Raw genomic sequence first — 17,806 nt, forward strand, 5'->3', positions numbered from 1 at the left:
GCCTCTCCCAGATCTCTGGTCTGTTTCCTCCTGCCCTCAGGAGTTCCTTTTTCCTTTTCAATGAACTGTTTCTATTTTTTATCACCATCCATGTGTCTCTGGTCCAGTTCTTTGTTCCAGCACACAGGAAGATGGAAATTCCAGCAGGTGTGCAACCTGCACCAGCAATACTTTGGTGTGAATGCTTTTATTGGTGAATAAAATGTATATATTGTTTCCATTCTGTGGCAGCATCCAGACTGAAGATTCTGTGAAGAAAAGTTTCTGGAAAGATCCACACCCTCCACTGAACCACCTGCCAAGCTGATTAACCGATGAGAACTCTAGAGACTGTGGCACAGTTGGAATGCTGCATGCAGCTCCAGAGCCAAATTACAATTTATCCTAGGCTTTATTCTGCCTCATTTCTTCCCCATGTCAACGTCTGCTCTAATACAATTGTGACTATCAGGTGAAGACTTTTGGAATGTATTAAGAAAACACTGTTTGGGTTGAACTGTGACAATTTTTGTCACTACAGTAATTTGGTTTCCAGAACTAAAGCAACTTGTTTCTCTAGGTCCTTGTTGTCTACCTGACACACTGAGCCCTGGGAATGGCGGTTTTAACCAAGCAAATACAGGTTACAATCATCAATTGCAAGCTGTGGGCAACAACAAGGAAACTCAGTTTCCTGCCCATCCCTTTGGCTTGTGGGCCTGAGCTCTTCTGAAGTTCCTGATGTGCTGCTGTCTGCCTCCTCCTCAGCGTTAATCTTCTCATAAATCTCTTACCGAGAGAGGACAACCTGGCTCAATATCACCCTTGAACTTCAGAAAGAAAGTCTGACTATTAACTTGGCTTGAACTACTACTTTCCAATTACACATGTTATTAATTCTATATTCCACTAAACCATCTCCCTTTCAATCCTGTAATGAGCCTTTTTGATTTAAACTAATTTCACCCCACCCCACCCTCACAAGCCATGAAAACAGCACCAATCGATGCAGGCTAAGCAGTGGTTCTCACGCCCACCACTCACTCTGTTCAGGACTGCTCAGCCAGCTTCTAGGCTATGCTTCACTACTATTTGCCCTGGAATCTATTCTCACTTTGCAGGTGTTACCAACTGTGGTCACAGTCTGTATCCCAAGAAGCACAGACTGGCAGCCTGTTCATGAGAAACCAATTAAAGTAGGTAAATTAGGGGACTGAGAACTGGCTTGGCAGTTAAGAGTGGGTACTGTTCTTGCTGAGGACCTCAATGAACTCCCCCACACACGTAGCGCTACAACTTCCTATAACTCTAGTATAATGAATGGAATCTGATGACCTTGTTTGGCTTTCCCAGACACTTGACTCATATGCACAAACCCAAACAGAGAAACACATGCGTGCACACACACACACACACACACACACACACACACACACACACACACATATATATATAAAATAGTCAAAGTAATAGTGAGGGATATAATAAAAATGAGATTTTAGTTAATACAGTCACATGGGCCAGAGAAGGAACGGAATCCAGTGACTGTCATAGTCCATCTTCGAAGTCCTGCAGTGACACCAAGCCTGAAATCAATGACGAGGGGTATGCTTGCTCCTTTAAATAGTCCTGGTCTAGATGTGGCCCCGCACACTACTGACTCATTACTGTCTGTGATTCAGTGTCATCCTGTAAGGGTGTCTGAACCACTGTAAATCTTTCTGGGAAAGAAGTATTCCCCATGGCTGGAGACTTTTCCTCCTTTCAGTAAAAAATATCTGGACAAATTCTCATTTTTTGAGTCTACTGTTTCAGAAGTCTATGAGACAGATTGAAAGACATAAGCATTTCTTTAAAATAGCATCGTGTCTGCCTGGCCAGTGGCATGGTGATCCCATGGTTGACTGTACTAAGACTGCGTTTAATCCAATCACTCTTGTCTCTGAATTGATGATGACCAAAAGAGCCACCAAGGGCTCTCATCCTTTGACTTCTCCATCTTTTCATAGCATTTCCCACCTAGAAGCACATCTGTCCTGATGTGGCAGAATACAATAGTAGGAATAATTAATGAGGATTAAGGCTAGGTAATTTTTTAAAGACACTTGCAGACTCCACCTGGCTCTGCCAAATTACCACTCTGGAAGAATCCAGATGCCATGCCATGTGGACACTCAAGTGGCCCATGGAGAGGTTCACATGAAACCAATGAGTCTCTGGGCTGGCAGCCAGGTCTACTTGTCAACTATGTGAGTAGAGGAGTGCAGACTCTTTGTCCTTCCATCAGCTCAGTCAAGGCACACAATGGTCACAGATGCCACCTCTGTCATCAGTCACAGAAAGTATACCATGCTGGCCCTCCAAAGCCAAACCCCTTCAAGAATTTCATACCCAAAGCACTCATAGGATAAATCAATGTCTTGGTATGAAGTCAGTACTGGATTGCCAAAACAGTCCTATTTCATAGGGTAATAGCATTTTGCTAATGTAGTATAACCTACCCATAAGATGTTTTCTTCATTGTTTGCTGTTGTTTATTGAGTTTTTCTTTTTTGTTGCTGTTTTTCACAACAGGGTTTCTCAGTATAGCTCTGGAACCTGTCCTGTCCTGTCCCTTGCTCTTTAGACCAAGCTGAAACTCAAACTCACAGAGATCTGCCTGCCTCTGTCTTCTGAGTGTTGGATTAAAGGTGTGTACCACAAGCAGCACCTGGCTACCCATGGTATGTTTTATCATGTCCTCTGTTAACTTTAAAGTGATCCATGATAAGATGAATCATAGATGGATAACATGCACACTAGTAAGCTTTGGACACATTGAATGTATTTTCTTCCACATAATGAATTATAATATATTCATTTATTAAAATATCTGTAATTGGAGTAGCCAAGAGATGTCTCTGTCAGTAAAGTGCTTCCTTGCAGGCATGGGGGTCCCAGTTCATATTCTTGACATTCATGTAAGAAGGTGGGTATGGTGATACAAAAACATGAAACTCTCGAACTTAGAAAGTGGAGACAGGCAAATTCCTGGTCCTCCATGACTAGATCATCTACCACAACTGATGAATTCTAGGTTCAGTCAGAAACTCTGAATAAATAAGACAGAAAAGTGATTGAAAAAGACGTAGGACATGAACCTTTGGCCTCAACATGCTCATGCACATGTATACAAACACACACACACACACACACACACACACACAAACACATGCAGACAACAGACAAGGATTTACTTAACTAAAATAAATCCATATATTTACATATAAAGATTCCTGTCATGACAATGCCTCCATCAAACCACCTGAATTCTGTAGCGTATGTGAAGTTGTACAAGCAGATCATTTTCAGATTCCCCACATATCCATAAGGCATAATAAAACAGAACCAAGCTAGCAAGATGGCTTGGTGGGTAAAGGCAATTGCTGCTAAGCCTTACATCCCAGGATCAACCCCCAAACCCACATTGTATTAGGAGAAAACCGACTCCCACAAGCTGTCCTTTGGTTTAAAACATGCAATATGACATGCATGATTGCCCATATCCATTCACAAAAAGTAAACAAGTACATGTAGTAAACATTTTAGAAAAGCTGGCAAGCCCTATTTCTCATTAGGTGGTTACATTTGTGAGAAAGTGATGAATATATGAATACTTATTTCATAAAATGCCCAGCAGCTTCCAGTACTCTTCAATTTCCCCTGTATCCCTTCCTTCCCTACATTCTTTCATATAGCTATATATTTATACAAATGTCCATGTGTATATAATCTATATTAACACTGCTCCTGCCTTGTAACTTTGCTTCAGTAAGGAGAAAGCGTATTAGGCAAACAATTTAACAATAGCAGCTAGAAAAAAGAAATGGAAGTCAGGAAGATATCAAGAAGTACAAACTGTTGCACGTATCAGCTTATGCTCACTATCCTGTACAGCATATTGTCTATCTTGGTATCTTAAGTGTTTTTGTATGTCTGTGTATGCACACACATATATGCAGGTGCTCGCATCTGTGCATACTAGGAGGCCATAAGAGGACATTAGGCGTCCTGCTCCATCATTCTTTACCTTTTTCCTTGGAGACAGTTTCTCTACTGAAACTGAAGCTAAGCTGGCAGCCAGCAAGGCTCAGCATCCTCCTCTCTCTATCTGCACTCTTTAACACTGATGTTAAGAGTAGGTGCATAGCTATGCCTGGCTTTCTAAGAGGGTGCTGGTGGTCTAAACTCAGGTCCTAATACTTGTACAGAAAATACCACAATCAACGCAGCCACCTTCCCAAGTCTATCTGTAAGTTTATCATTAACGGTATTAGTCAAAATAGCAGTACACCCCAAATGTATGAAGCTTAATGGCCTAGGCAATCCCATGGCCAGACTGTACTCCCACAGACTTCTTAAAGATGTCTGCATAATTGTAAAGCACTGAAGTATTAAGACCCAGAATTTAATTAGATAATTCACTAGAGAAGAGTTACTTTTTCAAGCAGTAGTGCGTGCCTGATTCATTTTACAGCAATTACTTCTTAGTTAAAATAGATATTTATCATCGACAGGACTTTGTCTACAGATCTTCAGGATAGGGTGGACTCAGCCAAGTCTGGAGAACAGCAAATCCACTCACTCTGCAGAGCATGTAGTGTGGAGAACAGACAGCAACATGCCATGAGCAGCAGAGGAGGAGTGGGTTGTACATTTCTGGAGCTGGGAATATGACTCAATTGGCAAAATGTTTGCTTTAAAACACAAGGACCTGCATTTGATCCCCAGAACCAATGCAAAATGCCTTGTGTGATACAATTATTTGTAACCCCAGAGCTCAGGAAGTAGAAATAGAGGGACCACCCAGCCTATAAGAATAGGCAAGACCCAGGCTAGTGAGAAGCTCTATTTCAAAAACAATATGGACGGCTCCTGAGAACTAACACCCAGGTTGATTCTAGCCTCCTGGTGTAACTAACTGCATACAAATGAATGCATGCATACTTGTGTACACACAGGTACTATATCTCAGCATTAGACAGATGTAAAGGAATCTTTCAGCTGCTCCTTTTGTGTTATGAAGGGGCTAATTCTTGAAGACATTATGTACTGTGATGCATAAAAGACCACTGCAATTACATTGAAATAGCTAAATACATCTAATTAGTGTCTGGCCACAAACATAAAATATAATAAGGAAGAAACCCACAGTGTAAAACAACCAAGTCCACTTAGCCTGTATTTTAGGTTGATTTTTACTATCTTACACACACACACACACACACATACACACACACACACACACACACACACACACACACACACCTCGATGAGAGTGATAGAGAAAGAGAGACTAACTTGGGACTTTATATCTGGTAGATGATGTATAAGAACAGTGAGTGGATAAGTGTGAATGTAGAAAGTAGTAACATGAAATTTACTTTGACAATTTTTAGTCAAAAGAAATGTTAAAAATCTAGTGCTCCCATCACTTTCAGAGATTGTGGTATGTTGAAAATCCTATTCTTTTCCTTGGAGATTAAAAAGTAGACCCGGGACCATAAACTTTGATACATAGGGACATAATTCTACTGTTGGTCTTATTTTCTTCTAATATTGATGTAATTTGGTGGATATTCTAGCTTTAAAAATGTTTATTGAGTGTGTGTGTGTGTGTGTGTGTGTGTGTGTGTGTGTGTGTGTGTGTAAAATGAACGGACACAGCACCTATATTGGACATCTACGTAAATACTGGATTATGTTCTACCAAGACAGATGAGTACTCCATATAGATGGAGATGAGATTCTCAAGGGATGATAATATAATGTATTTAGCATCTGATCTTCTTTTCTATTTTTAACATACCTCACCCACAAATCTTTAAACTTCTATGAGAATTATATGAAAAAGTTAATATGTAAACAAGCACAGAAAAATCTTTCTCATCTATTTCTAGCAACTCACAGAAGCAGCAATTTCAAAGATTTTTATATAATTTTCATATTTGATTAAATAAACTAAACCTGGATTTTTATAAACTTTAAGTTTTAGAAATGTTTTCCGAATCCACCTTTTCACTAATTAGATGTTTTTATTTTGAATTATTTATGAATTCCTGTGTAGCTATAAAAGAAACTTGGAGATGCCACTTATCCTTCTTCCAGTTTCACCCAAAGTGAAAGTATAGTTCAAGAATTAGTAAAATGACTTCATGGGTAGTGAAGCTTGACACTTCAAGACCTGTGCGCTATCCTGGGCCCCATGAGGTAGAAGGGGAGAACTGACACCTGCAAGTTGTCCTTTGACTTTCATGCACGTATGGTACATACTGTCCCACATACACATGTGTAGACTACAGACAGACACAGACAGATAGAACAGACAGGCAGACAGATAACTAGCTAATAGAGATAGATAGATAGATAGATAGATAGATAGATAGATAGATAGATAGATAGATAGATAGATAGATGATAGATAGACACATGAAATTAAAATGATTTAAATAGTAAGCCAAACATATAAATAAGATTCCAGGGTACTGGACAGGTAGAGAATCAAGACCCAGAATATTTCTCTCTTGGCCTTGAACAAATAAATTTACTTTTGTTCTCATGCCTGAGAAATTCTTACTCTCTTTTATTCAAAATTTTTTCCAGAATGTTACATGAATGGAAACATATATGTAATAGATTTTGGGACTGCCCGTTAAGACTTGTTTGCAAGCCTGAATACTGACCATATTCTTGCAGTATCAGATCATTTTCCTTCCTATTTATGAGTTGTATATTATTATATTATTAGCCATTCACCAATGAAAGACTATCTGGTTTATTTAAGGTAATAAACCGAGTCTCATCTATACAAGGCTTTGTTCAAACTCTATGTTGCCAAGGGCCTAAAACTCTGGATGCTCCCTCCTCTAACTCCTGACTTTTGGAATAACGAGCATATACCATCCTGCTTCATTTATGTGGTAGCTGGTGAATGAATACCTGCATTTATGTATGATAGTAGAACACTCTATGGACTGAACTATAATAAAGTCTCTCCAATAATAACTAAAAATAAAGTTACAGGGTGTCAAGGCAATCCTGCGCTACATAGTGTGATCTTATGCCAAACATTAATGAGTAGATAAACAAACAAACATAAAATGAGGCAAACAAAAAAGTAAATAATCAAGTATTGCTGTCAGTATTCACATAAACAGCTATGCATTAACCTAAGTTTCATATTACTAGAAAAATTACCATGGTGTGCACCTGCTGGGTTGGATAGTAGCACAAGTTTTATTTTTTTTATAGACACCACTACTGTCAAGACAAAAAAAAAAATCTTCAAGATAAGCCATACCCTCTTACACAATTCTAGCAACAATATTGAAGTGATCTAATTTCTCTCTGTGCTTGTTATCATGCAGTGCTAACACTGTTGATTTATTTTTTATAATTGATCCATTTGTATAGACATGTGGTGACAGATGTTGGTTATGACATTAAGTGTGTTGTACTAGGGTGAATGACTTTGAAATGATCAGCCATGTGCACAGCATCTCTCATGAATTCTTTTTAAGTGTGGGTCACTTTTCTTTTCATGTAGTTGTTTTCTCCCAGCTGTTAAGTTCCATTTTGAGGATCTTCTATGTCTGCTGCTTGGATTAGTCACCTTTCCGCTGCTGTGATAAAACGCCATGACCGAAAGCAACTTATGGAAGGAGACAGTTATTTGGGTATGGTTTTAGAAGGCTAAGATTCCATCAAAGTGAAGAATCATGGCAGCAGGCATCAGTATGTAAAGGCATTGGCCACCAGGCCTGGTGATTTGGATTTAAAAGATTAGGAACATACATGGTAGAAGCAGAGAAGCAACTCCCAAAACTGTCCTCTGACTGGCACATATATGTCATCACACACACACACACACACACACACACACACACACACCAAACTTACAATAAAAAAAAATTCATTATCTCTTCTATATGACAAAGCAAATTAAAACCCCACTAGGTAACATTAATTTATTATCTGGTGGTATATTCTGATAGTTTTTCTATTTTTCAAATATAAAAGACATATTTTCTCCCTGTAAAATGTTGCTTACAAAAATCTACATATGAAGAAAATAGAGAGAGAGCAAAGATACTCAGCAGGGACATTAGCCTATAACAACAACCTCACCATCATTTTCAGAATAAATTATTTTCAGTTAAAAATATAAACGTTAAAGAAACACATCAGATGTACACTCCAAAAGGCTAATGCATTAAACATCAAGTCTTTTGAACTGTGAAATGTCATGTGTTCTGAGTCTATCGATGCATTATATAAGGCTTCCTGCCTTAACTCCATAAATTTTTATTGTCTGTCCTAAAGCTCATAAAACTTCCTTGAATAATCTCCCATCACTTATTCTCTACAGAAACTAATGTGTTGAACTGCCTTTTAACACTTATTTTGCTTTTTAAATGTGCAAATTATATCTATGTGCAAAATACTCACTTGCCATATGCATGTCATAATTGTACTCTAAAACTGAAGAAGAATAATGAAGCAGAGACTGAGAAAAGATTATTGTGTTTACTTAAAGTTAATTTCTTTTGCTGTTCTACATAGGGTGTTTTCTGAGACTCCATAGCTAATACTCAAATGGCATCAACAGTGCCAGACAGACGGTGGCTCAATGTGTAAAAGCAGTGGCAGTAGAAACGTAAGAACCCAGGTTCGAATCATTAGAACGCCAGCAAAATGCAGATACATAACACAAGGTCTGTGTATTGATTTTCTTTTTATGGAAATAGGGAAAGGAGACAAGAGAATCCAAAGAAGCCCACACACAGTAATCTTGGTGCATAGACTCAGGAAACTAGCAAAAAGATCCTGTCTCACACAAGATTGAAGTCAACGACTAACACAGAGATTGTTCCTGACCTCCATGTATGTTCCTGGCATGCACATACCTGTCTTTATGCCAATGTATACATAGGTACTCACATTCCTATGTACACACACACACACACACACACACACACACACACACACACACAAACGAGAGAGAGCAAAAGTTTTTGAATTACCACCAGCTGGCAAAATGGCTCAGAATGTGAACACCCCACTTGCCACAGGTAGACGCTTCACAAATTCTTCACAATATCCATAAAACATTTTTTAAAAATTCTGGCTTGGCATGACAGTGAAGAATGTAAGACTGTTGATCTGAGCCCAAGCTCCAGGAAACAGATGGTAGAGAGAACCATCTCCCTCAAGTTGTCCTCTGACCATCACAGCTATTCTATAAAACACATAGATGCCTACACACACACACATATACAAAGAGAACCTTAAACATACAACCAAAGCCTATGCTATCCATCATTTGAAACAATATTCTCCGTGTGTACACACTGAGCCCAGACCATAGCTAGTAGGAAAATTTCTGTCCTATATACACCCAAGACACTCCCCTGGTGCTGATGGGCTTATCCTGAAAACAAGCACGCATCTGTCAAATTTTCTAAAATCCAATGCATTTGTCACTGTCATCTGACAGTTTGTTCTAGTTGTTTGCTAGTCAACTATTTTGCCTTCAACCATCTGTTTACGAAAGCACACTCCACATGCCCGAGCAATTCCAAAAATAACTATGAGATGTCTTCTCAGTGTCCACAGAGAAAGGTTTCTGAAGGAAAAGCAAGAGTCCTTTTACCTGTTTGACGTCATATGCCAAAAGAACATACTTTAAATCTGGAGAAACTGAGTGTCTGGATGCTTTAAAAGTTACCTAGAAGAACAAAAAGAAGAAAAGAACTGATTATTTTAAGGAAATGAATAACACAGAAACTGACTTGAATATTGATATCAAATATAGGAGAAATATAAATTGTCAACATCCTCTTCTGAAATGGACAGTGGCATTCTTTGGAAAACAAATTTTGTTAATCTTTGAGAAATTCATACAATATAACTTGAACTATATCACCTCCCCAACAATTCCTCCCCGATCATCCATTCCATTTTCCCATCCCTTCCTATTCAACAAATCAGTCTTTTTCTTTTTTCTCCATATAGTCCAGTTTGTATTGCCCAACTAGTCCTGGCATGTGGTTGATCTACCAATGATTACATAATTAAGGAAAGCTCCCTCTCCTTCTCCCTGGAGCCACCATATGCCAATATCTTCTTAGCTAGTGAAGAGTTTCTTTACCCACCTCCCTCCATGCTGGGATTTTGTATGGCCAGGGTTAGTATTGGTCTTGTGTATACTGTCATAATCATTGTATGTTTAAATCAAAGTTTTGAAAAACCTTATCCAACAGTTCAGTAGAAAAAACATGAAAATAGTCATTTTATGTGAAAATACGTTTAAAAAAACAATCTTTTTTATAAGTAAGGAAAACTGGGGCTAGAATGATGTTCATTTGATACAGTTCTTGCCTTGAATGCACTCACATGGATTATCCCATGGCTGCACAAGTGGGCACCCAGGGAGCAGAGGTAAGAAAATCACAAGTTCAAGTTTATTTTCAACTATTTAGCACATTTGTGGCAATTCTGGGTTGTAAGAGAATCTGTCTCCAAAGAGAAGACAAAATTGTTGAGCCAAGTGTATCATACCTACAAATCCAACCATATGAATATTGAAACAAAAGAACTGCTTTCCAAATTCATTGCTAGCCTGGGCTAAGTATGATGTCCACCCTGGGTTATATACAATCTCTCTCTCTCTCTCTCTCTCTCTCTCTCTCTCTCTCTCTCTCTCCCTCCCTCTCTCTTTCTCTCTGTTATAGGTTGGTGTCTATATAGATTTATTTGTGAGATATGTTTGCATTCCCTACATACAAATGCATAGAGACTCACATGTTGCTTTCTAAATGTGCAGTTATGAGACATATATTTTACACACCCACATACACATATATGTCAAATGCATGCATAAATACACACATGCATGCACTGAAGTAAAGGCTCATTGAAATTCTGAAGTATCCACAATGCTTTTACAGTGGCATGTTTAATTAATTAAGATTCTGTATGCTGCAATTTTCTGTCTGTGTTTTTCTGTTTAATTCATTAAGCATTTGTATGTAAAGATCTATCAAAGACAAACTTTCTTTAAAGGGAATCCCCAGGGTAAATCAGATATAACATGAATACATAACTAATTTTATTTTACACCAAACCATTACTGTGACTCCAGTGTATTTGATGGGTTCTGAGCTTACAATTTAACAAATGAAAAGATCTGGTGACAGAAGTCATTTAAAATGCATGATTAAAGTTAAGTACTTTGAAGGTGGAGAAATGGTTTTACAGAAAATACAGGTGTTCGTTGAATTTGTACCAAAGGGGAAGACAGGAAAATTGAGTTGATAGGAACAAAAACAAATAGTCTGAGTACTTTAAGCAAACCAGATTGTTTTCATGTTATTTGCAGAGACATGCCTATGTAAATAACTTTGTACGTTTTATTTCAAGGCAACAAAGCTCTCTAAGGAACACAGAAGGCAAACCTGGGTTTCTTCTCTTTCCATTTCTTCCTTTCTGCTACCCTTACCTTTCCCCCTTTCAATGGTACCTCCAAGTTATGGGAAGGGGGAGGCTTCCATTCAATCTGTGATTTGAGCCTCAATTGTCTTGATAACAATATTTGAATTGAAAATAAGGACATGAACCTAATAAACCATTTAACTTTGCATGCAGAGAATTAAAGGAGTCTTCTGGATGGTGATAATGTCAATTTACCAGGAAGATGATGTAAGATGATGTATTCCAAATCCAAGACAGAGGCTCTTGTGCTTAGGCTATGCCTGATGTTTCCCTGGGATCTCTTCATCTTTCTCTGCATTTTCATTCTGTGTGATAAACTAGTGTCCTCGGTCTATCCCTCTACTTAGCTCTGGGAGTCCTTGTCAGAGAACCCAGGCTCTAAGCAGAAATGGCTACAAGCAAGACATAAACAAGGTAGACTGCTGTAGACTGTAGACTGTCTAGAACCTGACCACTGTCACACTGCATGGGTCACACAGGAACCAAGCCCCAGTCTTCTATTCCAAGAAAGAGTGCCTCCTACACCATTATGCCAATTTCCCCTTCCTTGGTCTTGGAGCAAAGGCTATGCACTAATTTATCTTTACGCTGCTAACTCCCCCATCCTCTTTCTTTGGAAATCTTTAAAGGGAGACATCATGCTTTGTCTGTGGGTGAGGACTGCAAATCCCTTTCAGACCATATTTCCATGCTAAATGTTCTCCACATACTTAAATTATTTACCTGAATACAATTACTCAGTGCCTCCCTGAAGCTCCCATCCTTCTCCTCACTTTCTCCTCCTAACTAAAATCCAATGCTTCTGAAAACTAGAAGAGGTAACAGAAAATCCCCAAGTTGCAGTCAAGCTGGATAGAATACAGGTAATTGCGGGGTGTGGGATTTGTAGGTAGAATCTAAGTGTGGCCCCCTTGTATCACGCAGCCCCCTCCCCCCAAATCGCAGCATCTCATACATGTTGTCAGAATTCAATGGAATCCAATAGTAGGGGGCAAAGGGTTTGTTTTCAAGGATTGAGAAGTCCTTTAACAAGAAGCAGAAACAAAGAACCATGAAAAAGTGTATCTGTCTGTTTCAAATCACCCTTGTAGAGAAGCACAAATAGGAATATACAGAATAATTAAAACCCTGACTGGTTCATATCAAGTGACTTTATGTTACCTCTCCTGTGAGGATTAGGACCTAAGGAATGTTATCAACCTTGTATTTGAAATGGCCTCCTGAGACAATTTGCTGATCTTCTCTTCTTGTTTCAGGTTAGGTTTTTGATTTGGAAGTTTAGTTTAATTTTGATTAATTTTGACTTTTCTTTTTTTTTTACCCAGTTCACTGACATCTAAGAGCCTTGCAGAAAAAAAAAATGTTTTTATTGTTATTGTCCTGTTATTGTTATTTAACCTGAGCATATTTAACCTGAGCAGGAACCCATTCTTGTTCATCCCAAATCCACTACACAAAGAGAGTAGAGTGACCTGGGTGAGAGGCCATGAACATAGCACAAAGCTGATGGTTGGAAGTTCTTCTCCACAATCCACCGATCTGCACAGACGTCTGAGTGACCACTGGCAGTAAAGCATCCCACAGTTCTGTTTTTACTTACAAAGGACTAATTTTAAAATGATGGACAATGACAACATCCTACTCAGCAGCTGTTGCTCATCAGGCAGGTCCCACCACATGCACATTCTCCTCTCCTCATCGATTGTCAGTGATACCCAGCAGTCACGGAGATATCCCTGTGTGACCAGGGCCCTGTTTGTCAGTTCTCTCTCCTTTGTCATCCTCTGCCTAATTTTGCTATGTGAAATTTGACAGGGACTAGCCTACAAGGAACATAACATCAGATCACAAAGTCACCTGCCGTAGGCAGATACAGTCCTGGGAAATATATTGTTCTTTAAAGAAACGATTAAATGAACACTATCCTATGCCCCACTGCTACCTAAAAACCTGTTATGAAAACAATGTCATCACTTCTGTCCTAAGGATTAGAAAATCCCTAATATCATAGATGGTGAGATTGTCTCCAGGTCACAGAAAGGCAAAGGGAATACAGGAAGGCTCCTTTCGCAGACCTTGAATTTTCTCACTAGCCAGAGGCTGTTGTTTGTTCTTCCTTGCTTTCATTCTCTTTTGGGGAGACTTCTCTTCCCTGTCTGGTATGAATTATTTACAGGAAATCTCACTTGCTTTGTCCCCTCCACCCCAATGTGACATTCTTCACACAAATTAACTTCCTGTTTTCACAGGTGCATCTGAGCCTTGATAACAACATCTTAGTGTCTTTACAGTTTCTACCATTATCCAGTCTGACACTTGGTTAATTATCACTGTACTCCCTCCAGATTAGGCTGCACACAGACTGGGAAGCATTCCAAATATCTTTTTAGGGGCCCAAGCTGCTGGATCTAGAGCTGAGCACTGGTCATCTGTAATGGAAAGACCCTTAATGTGAATATAAAAGACGAAACTCATTCTAGAGCTACAGAGGTAGCCCAGTAGGTAGAATACTCACTGTAGAAACAGGAGGACCTAAGTTCACATCCCAGAACCAACATAAAAGGCTGGTGTTGCCATGTGTACCCATGATCCTAGTATTGAGACATTGGGGGGGGTTGCTGCAAGGTCAGCTTCAGGTTTAATGAGAGACTATCTGGATGGAATAAGACACAATGCTATAGCAGGACACTTTGTGTCCTCAAGTATTCTTGTTTACATTTGCATACATACATGCATAACAAACACACACCATAAGCTGGTAATTTATTTATGGAACTCTGGAGGTCTTAAATTCATGTTACTATAAAACAGTGACTTTCAACTTTGGGGTCTGATATCAGCCATACTTCATATCAGATATTTATATTAGAACTCATAACAGTAGTATAGCTATGATTACGATGTAGCAGGAAAGTGATTTTATGGATGGGGGGTCACCACAGCATGACGAACTGTATTAAAGTTCACAGCATTAGGAAGGTTGAGAACAGAATCAGTGCTCTAAGCATTTGTGTTGTTTTATCTAGCATCTGAGGGAAAAGTTCTTCCAAGTAGTAATGACAGCTGCTTGACATTGTCCTAATTATGGATTTTAATATAATTCTGGTGAGTCTTAACTGAGTAAGACTTCAGGTTAGAGTTAGGGGTAGTAGTGGAGAGACCGCTTAGCAGGTAAGAGTGACCTAGAATCTAGATGCAGAGAGGGAGGACAAGACCACGCTGCAGAATCACATAGAAGACAGTGGACCTGAACAAGGAGGAGCTAACAGGCCCCTAGACTGATAGCTGGGAATCCATCGTGGGACTGACTCATACCCCCTGAACATGGATCTCAGCTAGAAGGACTGAGCAGTCTAAGTGACGTCAGACAGTCGAACCAGGAAGTATTCCTGGTGCACCAAAGAACCTTGAGGACACATCCCCTATGGAGGGATACTGCCTTAACCTAGAGACAGGAGAGAAGTCCTAGTCCCTACTTCAAATGAATTGACAGATTTACATGACCCCACCTGGATGGCATTGCCCTACATGTGGAATTGGGGTGGGGGAGAAACAGGGGACATGTAGAAAATATAAGAAGATATTTGATTTGTATTTGAGAGCAGACACAAAAGCAGGTTAAAGGATCAATCAGAACTTTTAAGTCAATGTTGCCATTAAAATTTTTAAAAAAATGTTTAGGTATAATTTTCATAGTATACTATTTCTTTACATATATGTGGAAGTTGTGTGTGTGTGTGTGTGTGTGTGTGTGTGTGTTTGTGTGTGTGTAGAGGCTAGAGGTCAGTTTTTGGAATTGTATCCTCAAGTAGTTTTCTATTGTTTTGGCAGCTCCTATTCAACATGGAGTTCACCAATATAGACCTGTTGGCTAGTCAGAATTCCTATAGATCTCCCTATCTTTACCTTCCCAAGGCTAGAATTATAGATGAATGCCACTGTGTCCTGTTTCCTTACATGGATTATGGTATGAAAATTAAGACTTTAAGCTTATAGGTAACTGTAAGCTTACTTTACCTCTGAGACATCTCCCTAATCCCACATGTATCTATTTTTGCTAATGGTATGCTTGAGTTTCTGAAAGACATCAGAACAAAATATTTTGGAATGGTATATTGGAAAATGTAAATAACAGGGTTAAATGTAAGCCTAATCTTTAATGGGTGAGGTTTACATGGTCAATTCCAATTTACCCTTTTGTAAAAGTGTGTGAGATTTCTTCCTCAGCCAACGTGTCTATGGTGAGATCAGTAACACTGTAGATGTTCTTAACATCGTTTACTGCTCTTATTTATTCACATCCTAATTTACAGTATTTGAGACATGGTCTTTCTACATAAACCAGGCTTTTTTTCAAACTCATGATCTTTCTACCTTGAGCTACATTGTTGCAGCATATTTTATCACACTGTGAACCCTAAGATAGCATGAATTAAATAAAACCAACCTGTGTCAAGCGGTAGAGTCAAAGATTAATTGAGAGGAATTATGCATAGAGAGAGGGGATTTGGAAAATGGATATAGAAACACACAGAAAGCAGTTAGGAGGGACTTTGAGTATGGTAGTCATTTGCTTTGAGATGGTGTATACCATGACAATTTTGTGACTTTGGAATATGGCTTCTTTTTTTCTTACACATGTTCATCTCCAATTGCTTTAATAACATTGCCTCTCCCTATTCCTTCCTCAAACAGTATTTCTCTAAACTCCTGTTTTAACTCTCCTCATTTACGCTCCTGGCTTTTATGCCAAAGAGAAAAATAAGAGGGTACAACTGTGTACCATTCTTTCAGAGGACAAAAGTTTGATTACCAGACCCTGTTTGGGTGGTTCACATTCTAGCTTCAGAGGATATGGTGCCCTCTTTAGGCCTCTGTAGGCAACTACACACACACACACACACACACACACACACACACACACACACACAGAGAGAGAGAGAGAGAGAGAGAGAGAGAGAGAGAGAGAGAGACTATGATTTTTAAAAGCCTAAAAAGAAATAAATAAAATAAACTATTTTCTATTCTTCATAGCCTGTGATAAATCTTACCATACCAAATAGAACTCTACTTGCAGTTCATCAAAGGATTGATCACTGTTTTCATCATCACTCTTATAGATTGTTTGAAATTGCAATTTACATCTTTTATTGCCGCAGTAATGTCCCTATTAAGAGGCTTCACTGCAATAATTCACTTTCGACACAGACATTATAACTGGAGTTAGAAACAGGATAATGATAGTGTTCCAACATGTCAGATACTGAAGATCACTGCAAGAAATCACTGAACACAAACTGAAATGTCAGAAGTTCTGGGAAATGGAACATATACGTTTGCATGACTCCACTCTGAGAAAAGCTGAATGGAAAGAACCAGGAAGAAGATTAAAATGAAGAACTGCTAAGGAAGGTGTGGTGTCCTTAGATATTAGGAACCCACATTAGAGAGCTTTCCAACTGGGGTAAATGTTATTCAAGATTTTAGGAATAAGTTGACAATAAAAGTATGTACAACTATCTCACTTTATACAATACAAAACCAAGCAGAAGTCACAAGTCAGGGTACTTTCACAGAGTAGCTCTCTGTACTGGGAAATGTAAAGCAATAACTTCTTTGATAAATTATACTCTGTGTGTGTGTGCACATTTTTAATTTTTTTATAAACTATTGAATCCAATTAGTGATACTCAAATGTGCATGGGTGTAGAGTATGGAGTATAGCTGACCTAACACCCATGTCCCTGAAGAAAACAGAATCTCATTTTCTAGAAACCATCATGTGTCAAAACTTTTTAGTTATAACACATATGTGGCAAACACACGTATACACACAAAAGTAATAAATGAATGTGAAATATTTTAAAAATAAAAATAATATATTAAGAAAAAACTTAATAAAAGTTGGAAAGACTATCAAAGCACAAACATGTTTTAATGTAAAATGTGGGGTCTTACTATTATTATTATTTAATTTTGGCTTTCATAAAAGTAGCAGGCAAAAAGTGAACAGAAAGTTCTTCCTTCTGTAGCTCTGGACAAGGCCTGAGTTTGTTTCTCACAGTTATAAATCTGTTTGTCTGGAGGAGATATGAATGAAACTCCTCCCTTTCCTTAGCTGCTCAGCTAATCAGGACACATCTTTCTTTATATATCTTTGTGATATGACATGTTTTACAAACATGTCAGTCTCTTTTGTTGTTGGTTTCTTCTTAGCACTTAACATTTTATGGATACTGTAATGTTTATGAAACAACACAATGCAGACATTTACATAATACAACTAGGTAATTTT

The 17,806-nt window shown here is 38.6% G+C and overlaps 1 protein-coding gene across 1 annotated transcript in view; it reads right to left on the reverse strand.

The window, feature by feature from the left end:
- Positions 1-17,806, reverse strand: part of Dpp10 (dipeptidyl peptidase like 10) — a 604,540-nt gene that overhangs the window by 291,304 nt on the left and 295,430 nt on the right. The window contains exon 5 of the mRNA XM_051203984.1: positions 9,671-9,745. Coding sequence (XP_051059941.1) covers positions 9,671-9,745 — 75 coding nt within the window. The remainder of the gene's footprint in view (positions 1-9,670; positions 9,746-17,806) is intronic.

Source organism: Phodopus roborovskii, unplaced genomic scaffold, assembly GCF_943737965.1.
Source record: "Phodopus roborovskii unplaced genomic scaffold, PHOROB, whole genome shotgun sequence".
Classification (NCBI taxonomy): Eukaryota; Metazoa; Chordata; class Mammalia; order Rodentia; family Cricetidae; genus Phodopus; species Phodopus roborovskii.